The sequence below is a fragment of the Diprion similis genome, chromosome 8, assembly GCF_021155765.1.
Source record: "Diprion similis isolate iyDipSimi1 chromosome 8, iyDipSimi1.1, whole genome shotgun sequence".
In the NCBI taxonomy this organism is placed as follows: domain Eukaryota; kingdom Metazoa; phylum Arthropoda; class Insecta; order Hymenoptera; family Diprionidae; genus Diprion; species Diprion similis.
Genome location: NC_060112.1, coordinates 20,611,251 through 20,634,350, shown reverse-complemented (window position 1 = coordinate 20,634,350; position 23,100 = coordinate 20,611,251). Strand labels below are relative to the sequence as shown.

The window sequence follows — 23,100 nt, the reverse complement described above, 5'->3', positions numbered from 1 at the left end:
AATACAACTACAGCCGAGATCCGATCGATCTGCGAACGCGGTGAGATCACTCGCCACATTGATCGTGTGCAGGCGTGCCAAAGAGAAGGGAAATTGTATCGGTCACTATTGCTTCTCTCTCTCTCTGTCTCTCTGTCTCTCTCTTTCTCTGTATACACATACATATATACTCTATTCCCATATTTCGTTTTCCCTTTTTCTTTCCTTTGCGCCGCATGCACTAGACAAAAACCGCAAGAGAAGTTCCTGCACTTTCTCGACCAGGCGACATTCAGCTCAATAATCCAAAAAATACGAGTATATAAATATATATATATATATATATATATATATATGTACATGAATATATACAGGTATATACATAATGCACGTATGACTGCGGAATACAAAAATTCGCGTGATTCGATCCGCTGCCTCCGCAGTCGGGAGAACACCTTGCGTTCTCCTTCGTGGCATTCAAAGCCCACGCACAACGCGTGTGTGGGTTATGCTTTGTCAACATTTTGAGGGTCACGGATTCTGCCAACTATACATATAAATCCCAGCTGGTTACTGCATACATTGCAAAAAATTTCATCTACTTTAATTACACCAGGAAATTCTAGTAGCGAAGAATTGTTCCAATCATTAGAACATAATCGGTTCAAATATTGCTAGAATTACAAAAAATATGCTACGAGTATACCTATTTAGTGGGATCTTACCTAATGTCAGTATTCAATTTTCTGATTATTGTTACGTTAAATCTGTCTGTTTAGATTACTAACTTTTCTTCTACAGTGTAATAAGCTCCTTATTTATTAATTCATTGTTGCAAGAACATCAAATTGTTGCAGTGGTTGTTACGAAATATAGAACAGTAACTTCCATAGTAAATAAATAAAAAAAAATAAAAAAAAAAAACAGTAACACACACTATGAATTTTTTGGTTACAGCCACAAAACTCGTTTTTGTACTTTGTATTCAGACCTGTTTTTCAGTTATATATTCAAAAAATTGAAACATTCAAAGACTGTGCGATAACCACAATTAGGCATTTCTTATGGTGCAAGTGCCATGGAGGGATGACGAGGGGAAGAATGTTTTTGCCTGCCTGCAGGTCACAAAATTCATGGTCCGAAATTTCAGACTCGGTCCCTGTCGGCACGTAGGTGCTTTCTTTCGTCGATATTAAGCATCTACCAGGCGTCTGTGCAGATGTCTGGAAGAGATATATAGGAACCCATATTGCTAAGCCCTTGCGACGCACCGTAGATTTCCCATGAGCTCGAGATATAACTCTGGTTTTGCCAAACAGGATTCAAAAGTTTTTGAATTTTTTTTCACCCTAAAATTGAACTCGCCAAACACCCTAAATCGTCGAGGAACAACGCGCATTGGTTTAGAAGAATTCTTTTCGATCAAGAAATTGCAAAAACTAAAATTCATGGCAGTCACACAGTTCGACTATGGTTGATTTTGAAATTGCGATAAGTAGTATATATGGAAGCGAAGAAAATTTACTTTCGATTTTTTGGTACGTCGAAAAATATATTGTGCCATTAATGTGGAACTTAATTCTTACTCAAATATTATCATTAATAAAGTCGAGAAGAATTTGAGTAAAATTGTATTTTTTTTTTTCCGATGTTACGCATTTCTTAAAACTATCAAAAATGAAAATAAAATTCAAAAAAACGAGGGATGCGAACAATTGTAAGGCTGTATTGCCGTGCCCGCAAGTCATTTAGCTCAATATGTCGCGGAATATTGACAACGGGATACCGCGAGCGCGCCAAATGTTATTATTCAACTTTCCCCACTCGGAGCAAATATGTTTTCACCAAACACGCCGGAGTTGTAAGATTAGTGGCGGTTCGAACCTCGAGACGAGACAACTCCGTTCTTATTTTGTATTGCTGACACGCGAGGTATACACAAAAGCGTATGAAAATGACGAGGAAAGTGATTTTCGTGATCATCCTGTTCTGTGCTGTTGTCCAAAACTTGGCGAAACCGACGCTCTACAAACGGAACGATGACAACATCTTCGAACCCGGTAATAATTCATTTACACATCGTCGACGCAATAATCTTTTGAATCCATTTGCTTCAATCACCGTACTAAAATGGACAAAAAATTAAAAAAGATTTAAAAAATTAAAATAAAGGGAAGAAGAATAGGAACCTCTATCGTAGAGTATATTAGTTTTTTTTCGATACAAAGCTTCGAGCACGTGCTCTAAATTTTATTCGAGCTATAGAAAAAGATATTTAGAAAAGAACTTTATTTGTAACTTCAGGTGATATCAATACAGAATAAAGTTAATAGTACATATTATAATCGCGCACCGATCATCGATCTATAAACACTGTTCAAATTGATTTCAAAATTGAAAACGGTGACAACCTGGTGACAAAATTACAAACCATATAGAATTAGGTAATTCGATTTTGCCAGTAAAATGTAAAAAAAAATTACGGTAACAAATAATATCAAAGTGCAGTAATCGCACGTTGGAACGAACGATTGTAAAACGAAGAGTTTCATGGCCGTCCTAAATCTACAGCCGAGAAACGTCTGCTTTCGAATCAAGTGTCTACTTGGTCAATCCCACGTGGAATATACGGCGTGCAGCAAGCAGCAGCAGCAACGTGATGTGGAGGAAAAAAAAAACTTTCACTTCAATTGTTGCGCCATTCAAGAAATGCGGAATACAAATGAATCGAATTTTGTATAAATACAAGAATATATTTGCACATGCGATAATAATTTTAGAGATTTATTTTACATTTCATTAACGTAATTGAAGAAAAAAGTCTAAAATCGAGCATCTCTCGTTGCTCAGAACCGCTGCAACATATTCACCTGCTGCTCACCGTCTAAATTTTGTACAGTTTCTAGAAGGAAGTTGTGACTAATTATTTACGTAAGTCAGAAATACATTGCATCATCGTATCCGAGATTTCGGAGTTGCATTTCTTTTTTTTTCTTAAATTTAAATTAATTCTACTGCCGTGTTCCGCGCACTGTTAAATATCAAGGGACCAAATCGCGTTTATAATCGGTCTGCAAGACGTCACCACGTCTTCAAAGAGCTCCGTTTAAGAGCGTACGGCTGTTTAAATATCACGACTAATAGTCGGCAATTAACATCTATCACACGTGTATAAAACATTCAGCAGATGAAATTCTTGGTAGTTCTGTTCAACAGGTGAAATAGCGAGAAATAACAACTGAGACTAACGGGATGGTGACGTCAAACCGCGTGGGTTGCGAATATAGCAAGATCGGATCTCAAGTATACGAGATTATATGCAGGTCTCGGTGTGGACTTTCGCATAAAATCTGACTGGCTTGTTCAACGTCCGCATACAATGCCTGCGCAAGTGTATTTTCCCTTGAAAAATTAATACCGCTGATTCAATGCTCCGATCTTTTCGTCAGACCAATTTTCTGGTGAAGATAATTTCTCTTAGTGAAGAAATTATCAAAGTCCTTTCCCGTAGTTTCTACATTGAAAATTGAATATTTACAGGAATTTTTCAGGAATTAATGACAAATTTGTAAACCTTGTTCTTGTTGCTGTTGTTGTTGTTGTTTTTTTCTTTTTTTTTTTTTACTCACAGACAATTATTTATTTCGTTTAAGTCCTTCGAAAATTGTTCTTTTTTTTTGAACCCACTGAAATTTTTCCGGTAAAGCTCGTTTTCGAATATTTCATGCTTCAATACACTGGGCAAAGATTTTAAGATTAAACACTCGCTTTTCTGCACTTTTCTGAATCCCTTGCTAAATTAACGTAGAATTAACTTGAAACGCGTTTCAAATTCTAATAGAAATTGAGAAAATAAAAAAAAGTGAGTGTCAAACCAAAACTTAGCATACCAATTTTTTAGACCAATTGGAAGTAAATACGGACTATAAACGCGCACAGAAAGGTGCAACAAACGTGTTTTTAACATTCTTTGATGTTTTTTTTTCAACAGTAATGGTGCCAGTATCCTCGACTGTAATCCCATTACCAGAATACAAGGTGGCATACGGTTTCGGATTTATATCAAAGGATAAAAAGGCTCAATCTGCTTTTAAACCGACCGGTTTGATAAAGTTGATTACAGGTAGGTTAAACGACGATTCATTAGTCATATTCATAAAAGGAATTGGGGATTACAGATTTATGGTACACCCGCATTTTTCGCACAAACGATCTTATAATGTACTTCCGGATAAATCAATAGCACGAATGATGTCACGCGGGTACGATTCGGGGTTTCACGTAAATTTGAGTAGATCGCATTGATGCCTGTAACCGTCGTGGATGAATTTGTTATTCTAATTTATCAAAATTTAAATCAATAGAGGGTTGCATCGCTGTTAGTGATTCGACCCAACACTCCCGAGGTACGAAAGTTTGATCGAGATGTGATACACATTGGATACGCACTTACCTGACTAAACAAATAATGATATAGTAATCAAAATTTCTGGCCATTATTTTTTTTATTTTTATTTTTTTAGTATTAACGTACCATGCAGAAAGATTACACCTGCAGAGATGTTGGCAATTATCGATGACAAGACCAAGATATTAAACATTCATGATATTATTTTTTACTGCAGATGTTTACGAGAATATGTTGATTTCAATATTTTATTAATAGTCTTTCATGTTCTTTCTTTCTACTTTTCAGCCAAAAAAACGCAAGAAAAGAAATCCGAGTAATCTTTAAAATTTTTAACATTACCCCCGTCTATACAAGAAGCACCTTATTAAACGAAGACACGTTTACAACGTTGGAGGAATGGAGGATACCCTACTTCACTTTAGCTATCTAAGATTTAACTTTGAATTATCGAGAGTACTAATAGTATTCTAACAACCCAAGTTTACGGAGCAATTTAACTGCAATTTACCAAGCTGGAACCTGCGGTATTAGGATGAAACATTGATTTACGCAATCAGTCGAGTAAACCTCTCGCACGTTTGTGACGGCAATTTCAAAAAATAGGCGTAAGCGTTGATTAATTTGAAATTAAATAGCCCCAGCTCTAAAGAAAAATTGTCAAAGCGGAAACAAGAGTAATTTGAAAATGATCGATTCAGTGCTGCGAACCAAAACTTGAAAAGTTTTACTAGCGTTGGATTAATAATATGCTAATAAAATTGTTCTTTTTCATTTGTTTTTGTTACAATTATGCCCAAATTGACTTCCAAGTTGGGTTTAATCATAGGGGAATAGAAGCTTTACACCAAAAACTAATTTTTCTGTACAAACATTGGTTTTTTCGAATCAATAACGATTTTATCTTTTTAAGTTTTGCAATCAACAAATTAGGTAATAATATTCTGTTGTGCATTTCAAAGATCTATTGGCTACTTTAACTCATTTCTTTCTTGTAACTGATAAGACTATGTACCTAATAGATTAAGAATTTAGAAAACTAGAACAAAATGGCAAATATTTCAGAGATCCAATGTTGGTACAGACACTATAACCAGTGCTTTATATTAAAATAATGATAAGAATATATACGTATGATCTACGATTATTTAAAAATGCAAGATTATATTTTTTATATTTTTTATTATTTCATAATAAACCGTCGTATAATTATTTATATACTTGTATGCTCGTACATGTTGATAGCAAAGTTTCGCATACCAATTATAATTATATAAAGGTAAATAACACAAAAACAGTGCGACGAAACGGCGAATTGTTTTGGAATCACAATATCTGTGTGATAGAATTATATTTTTTTGTCCAACTCCGAACCTGCGACTTTGTCAACTGCATCCAACTTTGGAAAGAAATTAGATGAATCCAAACAGTTATTACGCAACTTCCATAGCTTGTTCTTCTGCGCAAGTAGAAATGAAAAAATCGTTTCAAAACGGTACAGACAATACAAACATGGAAATGATCAAATTGTTTACGATTCAGGTAAATTGTATGAATATTTTCTCTTTCAAGCATCTGGTTCTTATTTCATATATGAATTTTCTTTCAGTTTGCAAGTGTAGGTATGTGGAAGATCGATCCAAAAGTAGATATTCGAAATGTGTGTGTGTGTGTGTGTGTGTGTGTGTGTGTGCGTGCGTGTGTGTGACAATAAGTAGTTGTATACAACCAGAACCCAATATTTCGTGTCTGAATCCATTAATAAATTATTCAAAATGTAGGCATGTCTAATGGTAAGTAAACTCACCCAGTTCATTGAACATGAATTCATCCTGATATTCTTTCAAAAACTGTGAAGATCTGTTTTCGTCAAGAAATAGGGAATACACACGTTTCACATCCTCGATGTTCACCTGCAACGATCATCAAGTAAGTATAAATTAACAAAAAGACACTATAATTTCATTCTCACACCTCAGTACTTTTGCGCTTTCGACTAACAAGCGACGCAGTGGTGATCAACTGAATAGCATATCTGAGGGACGTCTCTAAGGCTATTCTGGTCAATACTGTCAAGGCATCATCGGCCATCTCACAATCCTCTTCTTCGCATCGAATCTTGAGAATTTCTTTGAGATCCTTTTCTTGATATGGACTTGTGGGCACAATAATCATTCGATCCAACAGATCAATCGGTATGCCGTGGGGGCTCTTGTAGGTCGTGCCTCTAATCCTGGTGATTCCTGTTGATTATTTAATGCTGTTAATGGAATCACTGGAGGAGTGGAATTACCCGATACATTTTCTTTGGGTCTGAATAAACTGAATCTCAAATAAATATAAGACTCTACCTCTATTAGTCGCCATTATAACGACAGGTGCCATCTCATTCTCTAGGGCTCTATTGAGGAATGAAAAGCACTCAATATCTAGCATGTGTACTTCATCGATGAAGAGAACACCTGGTACGATTTCAGCTTTGCCTTCTTCTCGCCATTCTGCAACCTTGGCATTTATCTGATCCCGTACTTCAGACTTTATTTCCCCCGTGTCTCCGGAAAACAGTGCCAAAAATCCGTGAGTTCTGCTATTAATAACATCAACTTCGTGCAGAGTAACCGTATGTACCACTTCCTTCCGTTTTTGGAGCTCCCCCTCTGGGCATTGTACAAAACGGGTTTGTGATCCCGTCGCATCGTAGTCCCGGGCTCGTGTGAACGAACGGCCAAGTCTGTTGATTTTTCCAGTGGCTTTGTCAATCGTAATAACATCTCCAGCTTGTACCTTTATTGAAAACATTTTTCATTTATGTTTTGTTAATAATTTATAACTGTTTTCACTTTTCTCACCTTCTCCTTCATCAGGCTATCAATCATTTTATTGCCCAGATCGTAAATAGTTTCCATCTCGGTCGTCTTCAATGTCAACTTTCCTACTTTAGCGCCAACACCGGTAGCTGGTCTGTCAACTTGAATCTCTACTACCTCCCCTTCGATAATTTCCGTTTCCTCCTTGATTCTCACTCCAATTGATTTTCGTATCGCCTGAGTTAGTGCTTCAGTTTTACCCATTTCTAAGGAATAAATCTCCGAGCCTGCCATTGAGGTGAACGGGGTATCCAGACCAAGAGCTTGGGCCATTCCCATCGCAATTGCAGTTTTACCAGTGCCCGGTTGTCCAGCTAACAAAATTGCTCGCCCTGCGATCTTGCCATCCTTGATCATTTCCAGCACGACTCCTGCTGCTCTTCGAGCCATGAGCTGGCCCACCATACCTTGAGAAACCTGAGAGTGATTCATATTTGTTGTATCGAAATTTATATACTAAAAATGACATGATATTTGCTGAATTTTGACTTACTGATACAAGGCTGAGATATATAGCAAATATAACATATTTTCACAAATCTTACATTGCGCGGCTCTAAACTGTCGTCCAGTCCCAATCCTCGAATGTGAGAATGAGCACCAATGCGCTCAATTCTAGTAATCTCACGAACTTCTTGCACCTTTGCTGCAGCGACGGCCTGGAATAAAGTTTTTCTTAATGAGTTTGGTTTTTGAATATCATTAATGTCGTCTAATGTAAATGTAGAAAAAGAGCGACCAACGAATTGTCAGTGGTAAATGTCATTAAATGAAAAGTTAATGTAAGCTTCAATTTACGAAATATGCCTCAGTAAATGATTGCAATAAAATTTAGCATTGAATCACATTGAAATGACGGAAGGCTGTGTTGATTGCCGCAAATTTATAGGTTACTGTTCACGCGTGCCAAACGCCGCATGTTAAAACGGTTATGTTTCGAAGGGGAAGGTTTTTGGAAAAGACGAATTTACGCAGCGATCTTCAATCAATGAGCTTGTAGGAAAATGTCAAATTCATCAAATTTTTTGCTGAATTGTATGCGAAAAATGATAATTTGAACGGAAAATATCTGTGACGCATTTCCACTTACCGCCATGATTTACAATTCTGTTGACTGATCGCAAAGTTGCCAAGGAAACAGTCTTCTGCAGGCATGCAGGCGCTAGGCATCGCTTTAGGCTTGATTTTCACCACGGTGTAAGAATAATCGTGATTTTCACGGACAGCAAGATGCTGCCACTGCGACAGCGAAAAACTAACCATGAAAATAAAGCAACGACACAGCTGACGCAGATCGGCACAGTATCGAAGTCCCTTTGCCTCAACGTATCTGCTACTTCGTGAATCCTCATACTTACCACACACTTCGTGGCTATACGAAAATCCAGGAAGGCAAGTGCGGCAAGTGCATTCCACATGGTCACACATTGGCACAATAATTTAAAGTTGGGTCAGTTAGTGATTCCTTAGTACGGTTTATTAATTTATAAATATCCGATAATTGACTGAGTTGAGTGTTATTGCCACTGATTTGCCTACCCCCTTCGAAATTCAGTCCGAGAAGTAAGTATTTCCAAAATTGAAACATAATTTTTATGAATCAGCGTTGACTTTAATAGGTTATGTCTTATACGCACGTTGTTTGAAATGTTTGAAGTACCTGCAAAAGCATCAGAACGGTATGAACAATACATTACGCTAGGTAAATTTTACGTTCAATTCTTTTTCCACGTTACAGATAATAATCGTTGTCATGAAACGCCGAGAAAATGAAGCAGCGGGCCTCGAACCGAAAGTTAAAAAAGCTAAAACTGCTGTCGACGTCACTGCTAAAGTAAATATCAGAAAAAATTCAAATACGAAGGTAAAGAAGGTGAACATCTCACAAAAAAATGATGCTTCGGAGAAGAAGGGAAAATTCCAGAAACCAACCGCTGCAAAGAAACCTGTCAAGGCAGACAAGTCACAGAAATTGTTCGACAAGATTAATAATAAAAAGAAAGGAATACAAACTCAGGTTCAACCTAAATCCACAAATGGTAGCACAGACACAACGGAGAAACCGGATTGGCTAGAGTTTAAAAAACAGAAGAAAGAACTGCGGGAAAAACGAAGAGAAAAAAGACTGACTAATGCGTATGATGTTAGCGTTAAAGCTAAAAAGCTTGGCGAAAAATTGCGCAGAGCAGATTGTTCTAAAGAAGAGCGTAAAGAGCTCACAACACAGCTATATGAATTGCTCAAAGGACAATTTAGTAAACTTGTCTTCATGCATGACATGGCAAGGATTGTTCAATGGCTTCTCAAATACTGCACTCCTGAGATACGAAAAAATATTAGTGACGAATTACAAAAAAGTATCGTTCTAATGTTACAGTCAAAGTATGCCAAGAATTGCATCAAAACGTTGCTGAAGCATGGGACAGATGAAATTCGAGCAGTGATAATCGCGGCTTGTAATGGCAATATCGTTAAACTAGCTAGCCATTCAGTGTCTGCACCAGTGCTTGAACTTGCATATTCAACTTGGGCGACCGATGCGGATAAATTATATTTTAAACAAGAATTTTATGGCGATATGTACAAACTAGCCAAGGACAGTCAAATCAAGACACTTGCTGATGTCTATAAACTCGCAGGAGATATGAAATCTGCAACTCTCTCAGCTGTCAAAGGAAATTTGATAAAAATTCTAAATAAGAAACTGATTAACACTACCCTTGTACATTCTGTGCTGCTTGAATTCTTGAGGAATTGCACCAAGGATGACAGAGATGAAATGATCACTATGTTCCGAAGTTTGATTGCAGAATTATCTCAGACAAAAGATGGTGCTAAGTCTGCAATGATTTGTTTGTGGCATGGTACAAAAAAAGACAGAAAACTTGCAATGAAGGCATTGAAAGATCAAGTCAAGAATGTAGCAATAAACGAGCATGGTCATATGGTGTTATTAGCTTTGTTTGACTGCATTGATGACACAGTTCTTATGAAGAAAATGATATTAACAGAATTGCTGAATGATCTAACAGAAATTGCATCGAATGAATATGGCAGATGCGTAATTCTATATCTTGTTGCTAGAAGGGATTCACATTATTTTCACCCAAAAGTAATTGAGCAACTAAAAAAAGGTGATGCCAACGAAACAAGTAAAAAGCCACCTGAAATACGAGCAAAAGAGCTACTGGACGCAGTAATTGATAAATTGTTAGAAACTGTTACTACAGAAGTATCAACATGGCTATCAAATAGTTCAATATCAATGGTTACGTTGGCAGTATTGAAAGCGGGGGATGGAGAAAAGCTCAAAAATGCACATGAAGCTATTAGAGATTATATAATAGATCCAGAATCAGTAATAACGGAAAATGATAAGGAACAGAAGGTAATTGAATCTTCTGGGCTTCACATGATGCTGAAAAAATTGATACAGAATGATAAAATACTTATCGAAAAAAAGAAATCTACCTTTGGGGAGGTATTAATTGACAAATTAAACCCAGAAGTAATGAAACAATGGATTGAATTCAACAGAGGTTGTTTTCTGCTGATAACGTTAATAGAAAATAGTGGTGAGTCCACAGCTAACAATGTATTAACTAAACTGAAACCTTTACAAAAATATTTAAAATCTAAAAAAACACCAGGAGCATCTATATTATTGAAAAAACTCAAGTAATACTTCTGCTGGTACTCTGTGTTGTTGGGAGCATCAAATGTGTGTTTCAAAAGAATGTACATTGTTTCATTTTAGTTGTTTATTTCAAATCTACTATTTGCAATGATGTAAGCAACACTGGATTTTATAAATATAATGTTTGATTCACACTGTTTTTTTATTTTTAATTTATTACAGACATCGTTTAACTCGAAATTCGGTTCGAAATCAATTTATTAAATATTTTCTGCAATATAAATAAGTAGACTAAGTAACATAATTCATTTCTAAGGGTAACCATGATGCATAACTCATTAATCGGGAATTCAACAGTTTTATACGATACTGCTATGTTGAGTTCACTGAAAATTAACTAAAAATTGATTAAACCTTATCTATAAAAACTGGCTTGAATGTTAGAGCAGGGCAACAGAATTGGCATAATGAAATCTGGAGGAATTACTGGAATATTAGCTAATTAAATAAGAATTGAAATTTTTAGATTTTGATTTTATCATGTTAATATTATACAATTATATGAAAAGGTATTTATGAATACCCGTTTACAATGCATATATGTGTATATATTTAAAACTTCAATTCCTATTTGATGTTTTTAAACCGTAGCAAAATTTAATACCATTTTCAGTTGAAAAATAATATTACTAAGTTCACTAGAGATAAGATGGGAATCTCAATGAGTCTGGAGATGACTGCACACGCTCGTAGAGCTAAGTCTATTAAAGATCATTAACAAAATTAAACTAGATTTTATTATAAAAACATTCCATAACTAGATATTCGAATGATATTCAAATGAATACTTGAATTATCTTCAAACTTCAAATAAAATCTTCCAAAGATTGTTTGACTAATAGCAAAACTACAAGTGCGATTCATACGATCCTCACTAAGTTTTAGTTTTCGAGCACACAAGTCACTGATGAATGAGCTGACATTTCGACAATTACCTTGAATTAATAATTACAATTACGAGTCGCTTAGATTTTCATAATATCCTTAATATCAACTACCCTAGAACGAATTTCCGGCTGATTATCCTTGGCTAGTTCCGGCAGAAGCTCTTTGAACAAGCTAATTAACTTATCCAATTCTGCAATGTTATTTGTTTCACGCAGTTTTCGAGAAACAGTGAAAATTATATTGAGTGATTCCTTTCGTATCCTTGTATACTTGGATATACCTGAAATTTATCAAGATTATACATCCGCTCATACATCAGTTATTTTAAGTTCTTATGCAATATCAAGTTATTGATTTTTTTAAGTCCTCTTTGTTATTACCTAAAGAATTCCTCAAAATTTTGTTGATGGTATCACAGATTGAAACCAGTGTCAGTTTGTTCTCAGAGCTAGTAGTGCTGCTATCAATTTTAATCAACATCAGCTTATCAACAAAACGACTCAGTGCACCTAAGATTGCTGCTTGTACTGGCCTAGTACTGTTTGGAAGTGTCTCGTAACAGTGTGTCACAAATTGAATGCAGTATTTATCTGAAATCATATTAAATGGTGATTTACATTTCTTGATATTTATTTAAAACAATCCATGTAAATTGCTACCTTTGTCAAGTTGGTTGTGAACAATGTAAAATAGACTTAAGTAGATGACATTAATAATCAAATATACTGCTTGAAATAGAATGATATATTAAAATTCAGGTCTTTGATGAAGGTCAATTTCAAAGTAGTACCTTGTGTTTCCTTGTTTGAAGGCCAAGCTTTTCCAAGTGTTTCGTAAACTGTTTCTTGTAACTTCATATATAATTCTCGCTTCTTAGAGTTTTCTTCGGCTGAATTATCCATATCGTCATCAGGTTTGTTGGCTAGCTGTAAGTAAAAAAGACAGTCATCGAAAGTTCGACATCAGTCCTTCGATATAAATTTTACAAGTATAAAGCTTCTTTTTAAGTTATACATCTTACCTTTGAAAGAATTTCTTGGGCAATATCATACACTTGTGTGAATCGATCAATATCCAGCTCATGTAGTACATCAGAAAATGCTTTGAGGGCATGTCGACGGTATTCCGGTGCTTCCTTTTTACTCTCTTTATACAATGCATTCAATGCTGATTCCACAAGCTCGTGATTTTTTTCTATCGCCTCTCTACACGACAATAAAAACATGTAATACGAAACTTATTTTTGAACAGTCATTATAACAAGCAATATAAAATATCAAATTACAGTTGACATAAAATGTTTGCTACACCTACTTGCTATTGCACATTAAGGTTGCAAGCGCATTCAGGAGTCGTTCTTTGCCATTCCATGTTCTCCCTTGTAAGCCGTTGGTTAAAATTTTTAGAAGGTTATTTCTTGCCTCTGCTTCTATACCAGTACCTAATTTTGTCGCAACTGTAGCAACAGCATTCGCAGCCTGTGCCTTAGTCGTCCAAGATGCTGATTCCAAAGCAGTATTCAAAGTATTAATTATTATGGCCAAGTTCTGTCTGATCTTGGTTTCGGTACCAGGTGCTATTTCCCCCCACAGATCTGTCCATAATTCGACAGTGTTTTCAGTCTCTGAAATTAAAGAGTTAATGTAATTTTGTGTTAAGAAATTGTTGAAAGTGATTTGTATGTGTATGATGCAATTATTTATCCACTTATCGTATACATACCTGTAGTTTTCTCAGCGTGCATAGCAAAGAACGTAAGAGGTATAACAATGTCGGAATAATTTTTGAGAATCTCCTGATTGTGGTTATTCATAGATTGCAATGTTTGCCCAATCGCTAATCTAATCGCGTCATCTGTAAAATGTGCCATAATATAAAAATTTCTTTTCTGATAAATTGCATCCTAACTATAAATTATCATTCATATGCAGACTGTACCTTCTCGCTCCATGTACCAAGTATTCAACATTGTGAATAGTTTTTCCAAACTTGACTCTTTCGCTGATCCCACAACATGCCCGATAGTAACCGCATTGCTTTTTCTTACAGCTGTATTCCGGTCTGTTAAACCGTTAACCAAAGCAGCCAAAAGCTTACCTACATTTGAACGAAGTTTGTCAATATAATAAACATTGGCTGATTAAAAGCACAAGAATAATTTTTTTATTATGGATTATCTTACTAACCGGCATAGGGTTGCAATTCCTGCTTCAAGTGACTACAAAGAAGTATCAAGAAATGGGAGCATGCCACTTTCGTACCAAGTCCTATGCTAGATTTGAGTAAATCTATTACTTTTGGCATTAGTTCTTTCAGAATGGGAGCATCAATGTATTGGATACACTAAAAAAAATCCCAGAATATTCAATAAAAAATTTTCAAGGAGTTAGTTCCAAATCCAAGTATATGTTTCACCTTTGCCATAGTTCCAGTTGTGTAGTGACTCTTTGCAGCACTAGCTCTGACGCTGTCGATCACTTCCTGTGCTTCCGAATTTGCACCATATCTAGTACTGAGTTGTGTGAGCTTAGGACTCTCCGATTCGCCTGTTGCAGTTAAAAGGGCTGGTATCAAACTTTCCAGTGAAGGCTTTAGTAGATTCCCAGCTGCCGTAACAAGCTGTGATATGGTCTGTAGCGATACTTCTCTAACTGAACTAACAGTATGGATAATACCAATATTTATCAGTACTGGTAACACTGCTTGAAGTACCTCTTCTCCTGACTTGCCATAAGAAGCATCGCAATTTCTTACAGTTACCTAAAATCAGATAGTTGAATAGCTATTGAATGTAATTCATCTCTACACTGGTATATTTTACTATTAATTTTTTATAAATATACCATTCATATTCATTGATCAGTCTTACCTTGCTGAGAATGATCGTTGTGTTTATTGCTGCCAGTCTGGTTCCTTCATGGACATCATCCATAACTCGGAATAGCTGTTTCCATAATTCAGATCCACAATCTGCTAAATTTATTGGAGCATTGGATCTCAAGAGATCTGCCAGTGCAAGGCAGCAGCTAATTCTTACTCTCCACAGGTCATTTGTCAAGTTGACCTGTATATCTTCTAATATTTCTTTGTGATATAACTCGACCTGTTATGGAAACAATAAAGGAATGAAATCGAGTTGGATAACTTGATATGTTTCGATTCAACAAAAAGTCGCTCAACTCACTGCTTTATGGGTGGAAGGTACTATTGCATGCCAAATACTGGCCATACTTTGTTGAATCTTGGGAGTCGGATCAAATTGGTATCTGTACAATCTTGGTATAATTTTTGGCAAATATTTATTTAATTCATCACTAGCTAGTGTCGCGATAGCTGAAAATCCGAACGCTGCACCTTTTTTTGATGTCCAAACGGCGTTATCATTAGCCAAATGCATGAATCGGTAAACTAGTTCAGGCTGGTTTAAGTCGGAAGCAAGAGAGCAAATCTCGCGATATGTTGAGATGTTTCCTCTGTATACATGTAAGAGTATGTTATTAAAAAATACTGGTCAATAATTTTTTTAAGATCATTATAAAACAGTAATTTACCCGGTTGGACTTTTCCCAAGAAGCCCTTCCTCGAATAATTTCGTGTCATTGGTAACTTGAGTCACTGTTTTTCGACCCTGCATCAGTTGTTCCAACAAATTAGACACCAATACTTTACGCTCACTTTCTTCGCTACTATCATATACCAAACCAAGACCCTTCGATGCAATGTCTTGTACAATGTCTGTTGAAAATGAAAAATACAGAAAATATAGATGGAATCAGACAAGGATTGTATTTTTGTTGTTATTATTATTATTATTATATATTTGTTAGATTTTTATTATTACACTTCATCATCAATGACCTACCATTGTTCTCGGAGAGAAAATCCATAAATGCATTCTGAATCGTGTGTAGTCTTTCCACAACCGGTGCTCTTTCAGCGTTATGTTTAAGTAGAGCCAACAGCCAAATGCATACAGCCTAGTACAACATTAATCAAGTTCATTCAGACTTACATGAAATCAGATTGTACATAATCTTCAGTAAGGTGTCATTCAAATTGACCTGTATTTACAAGTTATTTTAAAAAGATCTTAACGCACCTGTCTGGAGTTAGGATGTGGACTGAGAGCTAATTTGAATAACTCTTCTAATAACCATGCAAGCAACTCATCACTTTCTTTGGTGAAAACACCTTTATGTTGACTCGGAAGCGTGTTCCAAGCATCTCTTGCATCTGGCGAAGCCTGACCCTGAACACAACAAACTAGAGATTCTCCTACCGTTAGGTGCACTTCGACGTCCTTGGTCTGTTAATATCGGAAACATAAAACTTGTCAGTTTGAGTTGTTGACTTGGCAACACAGTAAAAAATTGTTTCTGTCATAGAAATTATACTTGCCTCCTTTGCCATATCCACAAATTTTTGAACAATTGATTTTGTGTGTGCAAATTCTTCACCAATACACAGGAAACCCAATGAAAGGGCTGCTTTCTCCTTCACCTGCAATAATATAGAATTGAAAAAAATGGTAAAATATCGAATCCTGAGAAAGAAATTTTATTGCATCACAAACCTTTGAAGACATTTTCACGTTGTTTAGAATCCCAAACAATTTAGTGACTAAAGCTGCTTTATTTGGCTCTTCTCCGTCTTCTGTAGGGATTGGTAGGGACGTGGTTTTTCCTAGCAAACCTATACCTTCACTAGCTGCTCCGACAAGCATAGCATTATTGTCGCTCAAAAATGTGTCTAGAAGTCATGATAATCAATATTATGAGTGTATCACCTTATTTGTCACCAAAGAAAAAATTCTACTCACAAATTAATTTAGTAGCATTGATGTAGCTGTTCCAATTAAGTAGTTCATTTTTATTCTCGTTTCTGCGCAACATCAATTTTCTCTCCATCATATGAGACAATGCTAATATTGCACCATGCTGAGTTTCCAGCATCTTATTCCGTGTAGCACCAATGATCTCTGCTACTTGCTTTTCAAATTCTCGACTAGGAATATGAGCCGCTACAACACCATAAATTTTAGCACCTAATTCCCTGATATCTTCTTTTGTTGAAGTCAGTAAATTTCTCAACCATGGTAGCTCATTTTCATAACGTGATGTCGTTTCAACTGGAATTGTTCCGACTACCTCTAAAAAAGCTGTCAATGGAACAAGGCCTGAAAAAATGTTATCATGATTTCCACAGCATTGTAAAGCATCCTTCTGAATATCCATTTACACATACAAATTTTATAACACTTGACAGACATATTAGAATTTTTAATTTCTGGATCGTAATACCTGCATTTACTTGACTGAGGAGCAAAATGATGTCAAGATAGTTGTTAAGAGGCTCTGGTCGTGAATGGAATAAATCCTTCAAATATGAGCCAATCAAAGGACTGTACTCAGATGGATGTTGAATTGGCTCATTGTATGATGGAACTTCAGCACATTTTGCCAGACACAGGCGTAAGTACGTAATAATCTGAAATACAAAATTACTCTGATTATTGTCAATTAGGATGTGATTTAATACTGGGAAAAACAAATTTGAACTCTTCAATCACTAGTCGAGGTAATGAACAAAACTACATATCATTATTAAAACAAACTCTCCGATACCTCAGTGAATGTGTTGACATTGTAGGGTAAAGTTTTACTTCCGATATTAACTGTACCAGTGGAACTGCTAAGTCTGGCTTGCATTTTAGCATATATGTACGTTACGAGCTTTGCGAAATCTGGTAAAAACACTTTCTTTGCAAAGTCTTTGTCTCGTTCGTTTTTGTGGGAAGTACCATATAATGCTTTTGTAGCTTCCGCAGTAACTTCTTCCTTAGTATCACCAGTTGCTAATAGTAAGAGATAACGTGACTGGGCATCGTCTGGTGGGAACACTGTTGCTGCATAATGTACAGCAACAAACCTATAAAAATAATGAACATCGTTATTATGAATCTATAATTCGATGTCGGTTATTTCCAATCATAATTTAGTTGATTACATAATTTCAACCTTCAAAATGCATTTTTTTATTTGCATTCTACGCTTTGACGCATAAAATAATTCAATACGTGCACAAAGGATCGAAATGTAGCAACAAACGCATCACCTGAATAGTAAATTCTGTTTTGTTTTTAACCATGTAGCGTACATCTCTGTTATACACTGATTCGAACTAAACTGCTGAGAACAATCGCATTGTTAACAATTTCAAAAATGCCCACCTGACACTGGATTCAGATGACTCTATATGAATCGATAGCAAAGCATTCATCATAGCTATAGTGTTCTCTTCTTCTTTCTGAAGTACATATGCTGGCGTCATGCTAAGAAGAGCATCTCTTATAGATTGTCTCAACTCGGTGTCGGTCTAAAAGAATTACTTTGATACATATGGGATAACAGTTTAGTATGCATGAAGCAGTGTATTGCTCACCGATGCCAAAGTATCAAAGAAATGTTGCAGCATGCTCAAGTCTTTATTTACAAGACCTGGAGAGTTATTCGGTATCCTTTGACCAAGCTGTCCTATGACCGTATAAGCCATTGCTTTGTGAGCTGGATCCCCTTCGGATATTAATTTTCTCATTCCATTTAAAAGTACGCCAGCCACTCGTACTAGTTGGGCCAGATTGCATCTGGAATAATGTGTAAATTCAGCATCAAATAAGTTAATTTCGGAGCTTGTGAGTTGACTTACTGTTGAACAATATTTGATGTAAACTGTAGAGCTAATGATTTCAGCTTTGGATTCGTATTGCTTCCATAAAGTGAGTCAAATACAACCTGAAAATTAAACCATTACTTAGTAAACTATCATCGAGGAATGCAGTATCACCATTTCTATATTTTGAATGTAGTATTGAAAACTTACTTGAATGCAAGGTGGGATGATGAAGCCAGCTCTTGTCACTCGACAAAGGTAGTGTAACAACTTTAGACGAATTCTTGTACTTGCCGGAAGTCTCTTCATTTCTGGTTTGACCTCTTTCTGTGTTGCTAGAGCATCAGTACCCAAAAACAAGGTATACAGTGGCGCAGCTAACTGCATTGAGCCCCAATCCAAAGTACTAAAAATAACGGGATGGAGTTAAATATTCTCCATTACCATTTTCTTGTAATTCATCAAGATTGTCACGACTTGTTTCGAGTGCCAATATATAAAAAGTAATGCTAGTTGTCTTACCCAACTATTTTTTTCAACTCAAGATCAGCCATGTTTGCAACACTGAACCTTGTATCTGCTGCAGCGACGATTAAATGTATGAGAATATCAGCATCTGCGAAAAATCCTCCAGCAAGAAATTTGACTATGCCTAATTTGGTTTGCTCAAGTTGCTCTGCTGTGGGCGGGCTTTCACCTATTACTCTCTTAAACGCATATTCACTCAAACCAGCTGGTACTGGGAATTGGGACCAATCGATGGGCTGGCCTGGCTGTTGATTTTCTGTTTGTCCTACTGACCTGTTAAAGCATGATAAATCATTAGTAGTAAATAGTAATTAATAGCCAGCTATTAAAAGCTGAAAATATTACCTTTTTTGATAGAACTGCAGTAATAGTAAACAGGTAATTGCTCTATTTTACTCACCCATATGGGAGTAATAGCATGTCTAGCATAAAATTTATAAGTTGTTTCGCAACATAGGGCTTGTCTTGAAGTCCAAGCAGGGAAGCCCTCTTGTCGCTGTCCATTGGAATATTTATATGACCCAATGCTGGCATGATAATCAACATTAAACTGTGGAATTGAATACGTTATTGAAACAGTACGTTACTTAATTTTTTTAATACCAGACAACTGTTAAATCTCACCTGTCCTGATGAGACAATGGTTTTCCTTCTATAGCGTTCAATACACTTGGTATCAATTCACCCTGTTTACCAATTTCCATCCTTGGGTATCCCAATTTAATATAAATTATGGTGAAGTTCTGAAAGAAAAAGTAAATAAAATCGTAAGTTAATTTGACATTTTCTTTATACTAAGTTTCACAGTGAATTCATTTTCAAAAATGTTTCAATTACTTGAAAAATTTTATGAAACAAAAATTTATGTATGCATTACAATAAGTTAATGTGTTTCCTAATTATCGTCAAGTATTAATGAATTCTTTAAACATCATATATTAATAACTTTGAAAGATATTTTATCATCAGAAAATTGGTGAACTCAATCTTTACATACGATAACGAAGGAGCTAGCAGCAGGGTCTTGGTACTGCAATAAAAGTGCTTCAACAGGAAGTTGAACCAGAGGTCGGCTCTTCACCCTCCGATTAATGTGAATCAAGAGTTCCATAACTTTTTTACGAACGCCTTCCTGAGCACTGGATAACTTGAGTAGTACAGGAGGGAGAAACTTGCATACAGATGCCTGTAGCTGTTCGTCCGTCTCAGCTGATCCCAAGCGGAGGAACACCCGCTCCAACAAAACTATTGAATTACAGTAAGTGAAAAGTTATGATTTGGAGAAACTTCATAACAAGGGTATTAGAATGCTGACCTTTTGATCTATATTCAAGAACTATATCCTCTCAATGTTTCATTTAAATTTATTTCCATCCTCAATGTGTAAACATTAATAAATGGGCATAATACAGAGCTGGATTATCAAGTAATACATGTGTATTTAGAGCATGAAATTTGAAGTAAAACACTTATAAGAATATTAAGAAACTAAAAATACTTTGTTAGTATTTATGTTAGAGTATTTTGTCTATCAAATTTCAGAGAGTATCATTGATGAGGTATTAATTGTCATTTCAGAAATTGATACATTGATTGGTGTTATTTTTTAAGTTTTCTTATTCGCATAATTATCAGGAGATGAGAATTTGGAAGGAGCATTAAGGCTTCATTGTATGACGTTGAGAATTCGAATTTGAACGCAGCCTTTGTGAAAAAATTAAGGGCGTGAAGTTGCCTTTTTACATGGCGGCGTGACATTTGACTTTTTCTTTAGTAAGCAATAAACTAGACGTTGAGTCTAATTTTTGCCACATTAAATTATTAAATCTATAGCCTAAATAATAATTAACAAAATGATAAGCGGCACGACGTGATTACCTGACTCTATACAGTATAAAATAAATTTTTTTCCAAGCAACTTACTCAGCTCGTCTGTGGCCGCTGCCATTTTGGAACCGTGTGTGTATGGTCAAGAAAACGAATGACATGTCAAGATTTCAGTATCGAGAAACATACTTCATCGGTACTCCGTTGATTATTAATTAGTAAACTCAATGTTATATTTCAAAAATGTGTCTAAATTATTATTTATACATAGATACGTACAGATCTAAGTACAGTAAAAATATACAGGCATATCAAATCTATCGAATTAGTAAAATAATAGCTTCGTCATCCAGGTCAATATATGATTCAGGTTATGAACGAAACACCTCGCAATAGTTCCTTTCGAAGAAACTCGTTCGGGCATCGGATTTAGTATTGTTGGATTTTTTCGGACTTCTGGACAATGAGTCTAAAACATATTTCCAGATCTGATGAATATCACAGTTTCGTTTAAGCCGGCGTATAACTGCTGTCATTGCTTCCTTTTCAAATTTTATTCAAACGCGCAATATGTCTTTGTCGACATATTTAAAGAAAAGCTATGGTAACAGTCTATCGAATACGTAAATCACTCAATAACAAGCATTACTTACATCGATGATCCCATTTATCACTCTGACAACTAACTCTTTCATTATTTTTGCTGCTTTTATTCCACAGAGCATCGCACTCTTCGTGTAATAGCAGTCTGCTATCGACTTGTATTCACTGCAAGACAAAATGATCAATAGGTAATTCTTGGAAGATGAGACTACTCGCATCTTACAAACTTCTTTTCAATAAAACTTTTCCTTTTCTATGTCTACATCTTATGTTCTGCAACTCTATTTACTGTTCAATTTCATACTTGCATAGTTCATTATGGGCCATATTCTCAGTCCAATCAGCAGGCCCTGCGCAATCTATGTATTCGGTGTGTAGCTCATGAAAACATGAAAGATATTGCTGATAGCCTGTCAAAAAGTTACGTTTATTGCATGTCAACATTTAATAAATTACATGGGTTACATTGCAGAACAGAAAAGAGAAACAATCACACCTATTATAACTTAGCAAACGTACTTTCCTGATAAGAAGATTCGACGCAAAGTTTAGTGCTGAGAATACGCAGCCCTGCAATGAGTTGCATGTAAAGATGGTCCTGAGGCAAGGGTATGCATGTCTGCAGAAACATGTCAATCGAATCCAAATTACCAGCAATTCTTCTATATATTTTAAAACATAGGAAAATTTTATTTATTTGCTGAATTCTGTAAAGAAATTGAATAGGTAAAACACCTCGACGTACATACATTATGAAGAAACATTGCTGAGCTGAGCTCTGTATTGATTTACTTATACGCAGATTATGGAATTCAAAAGAATTAATGCTATTGCACTTTGACCGAAACTTCGGAACCTATTTTTTTTTTCACTTTGAAAATAAACTTTACGACTAGACCCTGAAATATTTCCTTGATATGCTTTGAACAACTTCTTGTGTTCTCTTTCTCATCTTTTGATATGAATCTTTTTCAATTCTACTATTCTATAATGTGTAATTCCATCTATTCTAAACAATTTACTAAAAACTGTTTGGATTAATACATTTGAATACTTTCCTTCTTGAACCAACACTAATCAGTACATTAACATGTCATCTATCAAGAGTTATATACCTACAAACCTACAAAGATGATCGAGGTCTTTATACGATGCAATAAGGAGTAGACTTTCTGGATTTGTAATTTGTAGTTCAGCTAAGTAGGTCATCAGTTGATTTTCATCACACTTCAAGGCTTCACGAGTAACTAGAATATTGGCAAATAAGCAAAAGGAAGAAATGTAAATAGAGGTGGATAATGCCACATACGTATTGGAACCCTAAAGCTAAAGTGCCGAACTTAATAAATTTACTTTTCTTTGCTACAGTGTTTGCCTTGACAGGTAATCGGTCGTCATTATTCTCATATTTGACACCAATAAATGAACCGTAGTCTTCCTCGTACGCATTATCTTCATTGCTATAATCGATTTCATCTTGACAAATTGTCATCCGCAGAACCATTGCGTTCACCAGAAATAGCGTCAAAATTTTCAACGCATATTTATGTAAAATATCAAGTTCCATCTAAGCCTTGGTACACACTTACACTGATTTCTCTCAATCCTGAGTTTTTATATGACAACGTGTCGTG

At 35.7% G+C, this 23,100-nt stretch overlaps 5 protein-coding genes and 1 long non-coding RNA gene across 6 annotated transcripts; 3 read left to right on the top strand and 3 right to left on the bottom strand.

The window, feature by feature from the left end:
* The first annotated feature begins 1,800 nt into the window (after window positions 1–1,800).
* LOC124408857 lies at window positions 1,801–4,983 on the top strand. Its single transcript, XM_046886106.1, has 3 exons — window positions 1,801–2,039; window positions 3,971–4,102; window positions 4,676–4,983. The coding sequence occupies exons 1-3, from the start codon at window positions 1,928–1,930 to the stop codon at window positions 4,705–4,707; spliced, it is 276 nt and encodes a 91-aa protein (XP_046742062.1). The 5' UTR covers window positions 1,801–1,927; the 3' UTR covers window positions 4,708–4,983.
* A 566-nt stretch (window positions 4,984–5,549) lies between these two features.
* LOC124408855 (ruvB-like 2) lies at window positions 5,550–8,433 on the bottom strand. The gene is made up of 7 exons (XM_046886105.1): window positions 8,345–8,433; window positions 7,800–7,913; window positions 7,237–7,671; window positions 6,739–7,171; window positions 6,362–6,630; window positions 6,195–6,300; window positions 5,550–5,846 (listed from the first exon to the last, which is right to left on the bottom strand). The coding sequence occupies exons 1-7, from the start codon at window positions 8,348–8,350 to the stop codon at window positions 5,821–5,823; spliced, it is 1,389 nt and encodes a 462-aa protein (XP_046742061.1). The 5' UTR covers window positions 8,351–8,433; the 3' UTR covers window positions 5,550–5,820.
* LOC124408858 lies at window positions 6,568–7,601 on the top strand. The gene is made up of 3 exons (XR_006929476.1): window positions 6,568–6,698; window positions 6,785–6,852; window positions 7,466–7,601. It is a non-coding gene; the product is annotated as an uncharacterized LOC124408858 (long non-coding RNA).
* A 534-nt stretch (window positions 8,434–8,967) lies between the features above and the next one.
* On the top strand, window positions 8,968–11,083 carry LOC124409321 (protein penguin). Its single transcript, XM_046886867.1, has one exon. The coding sequence runs from the start codon at window positions 9,008–9,010 to the stop codon at window positions 10,934–10,936; it is 1,929 nt and encodes a 642-aa protein (XP_046742823.1). The 5' UTR covers window positions 8,968–9,007; the 3' UTR covers window positions 10,937–11,083.
* On the bottom strand, window positions 11,006–21,068 carry LOC124409318 (proteasome adapter and scaffold protein ECM29). Its single transcript, XM_046886863.1, has 28 exons — window positions 20,960–21,068; window positions 20,034–20,281; window positions 19,661–19,779; window positions 19,437–19,586; window positions 19,031–19,309; window positions 18,719–18,914; window positions 18,545–18,630; window positions 18,281–18,482; window positions 18,069–18,214; window positions 17,464–17,767; window positions 17,140–17,326; window positions 16,659–17,015; window positions 16,413–16,588; window positions 16,238–16,339; window positions 15,939–16,145; window positions 15,702–15,816; window positions 15,391–15,574; window positions 15,024–15,312; window positions 14,709–14,942; window positions 14,255–14,599; window positions 14,026–14,182; window positions 13,778–13,936; window positions 13,562–13,693; window positions 13,154–13,463; window positions 12,861–13,044; window positions 12,630–12,765; window positions 12,220–12,429; window positions 11,006–12,119 (listed from the first exon to the last, which is right to left on the bottom strand). Exons 1-28 carry the CDS (start codon window positions 20,982–20,984, stop codon window positions 11,917–11,919), a joined length of 5,442 nt encoding a protein of 1,813 aa, XP_046742819.1. The 5' UTR covers window positions 20,985–21,068; the 3' UTR covers window positions 11,006–11,916.
* Window positions 21,069–21,177: 109 nt separating this feature from the next.
* On the bottom strand, window positions 21,178–23,033 carry LOC124409324. Its single transcript, XM_046886871.1, has 6 exons — window positions 22,820–23,033; window positions 22,590–22,713; window positions 21,986–22,128; window positions 21,771–21,876; window positions 21,517–21,631; window positions 21,178–21,332 (listed from the first exon to the last, which is right to left on the bottom strand). The coding sequence occupies exons 1-6, from the start codon at window positions 23,031–23,033 to the stop codon at window positions 21,189–21,191; spliced, it is 846 nt and encodes a 281-aa protein (XP_046742827.1). The 3' UTR covers window positions 21,178–21,188.
* Between the last annotated feature and the right edge of the window lie 67 nt (window positions 23,034–23,100).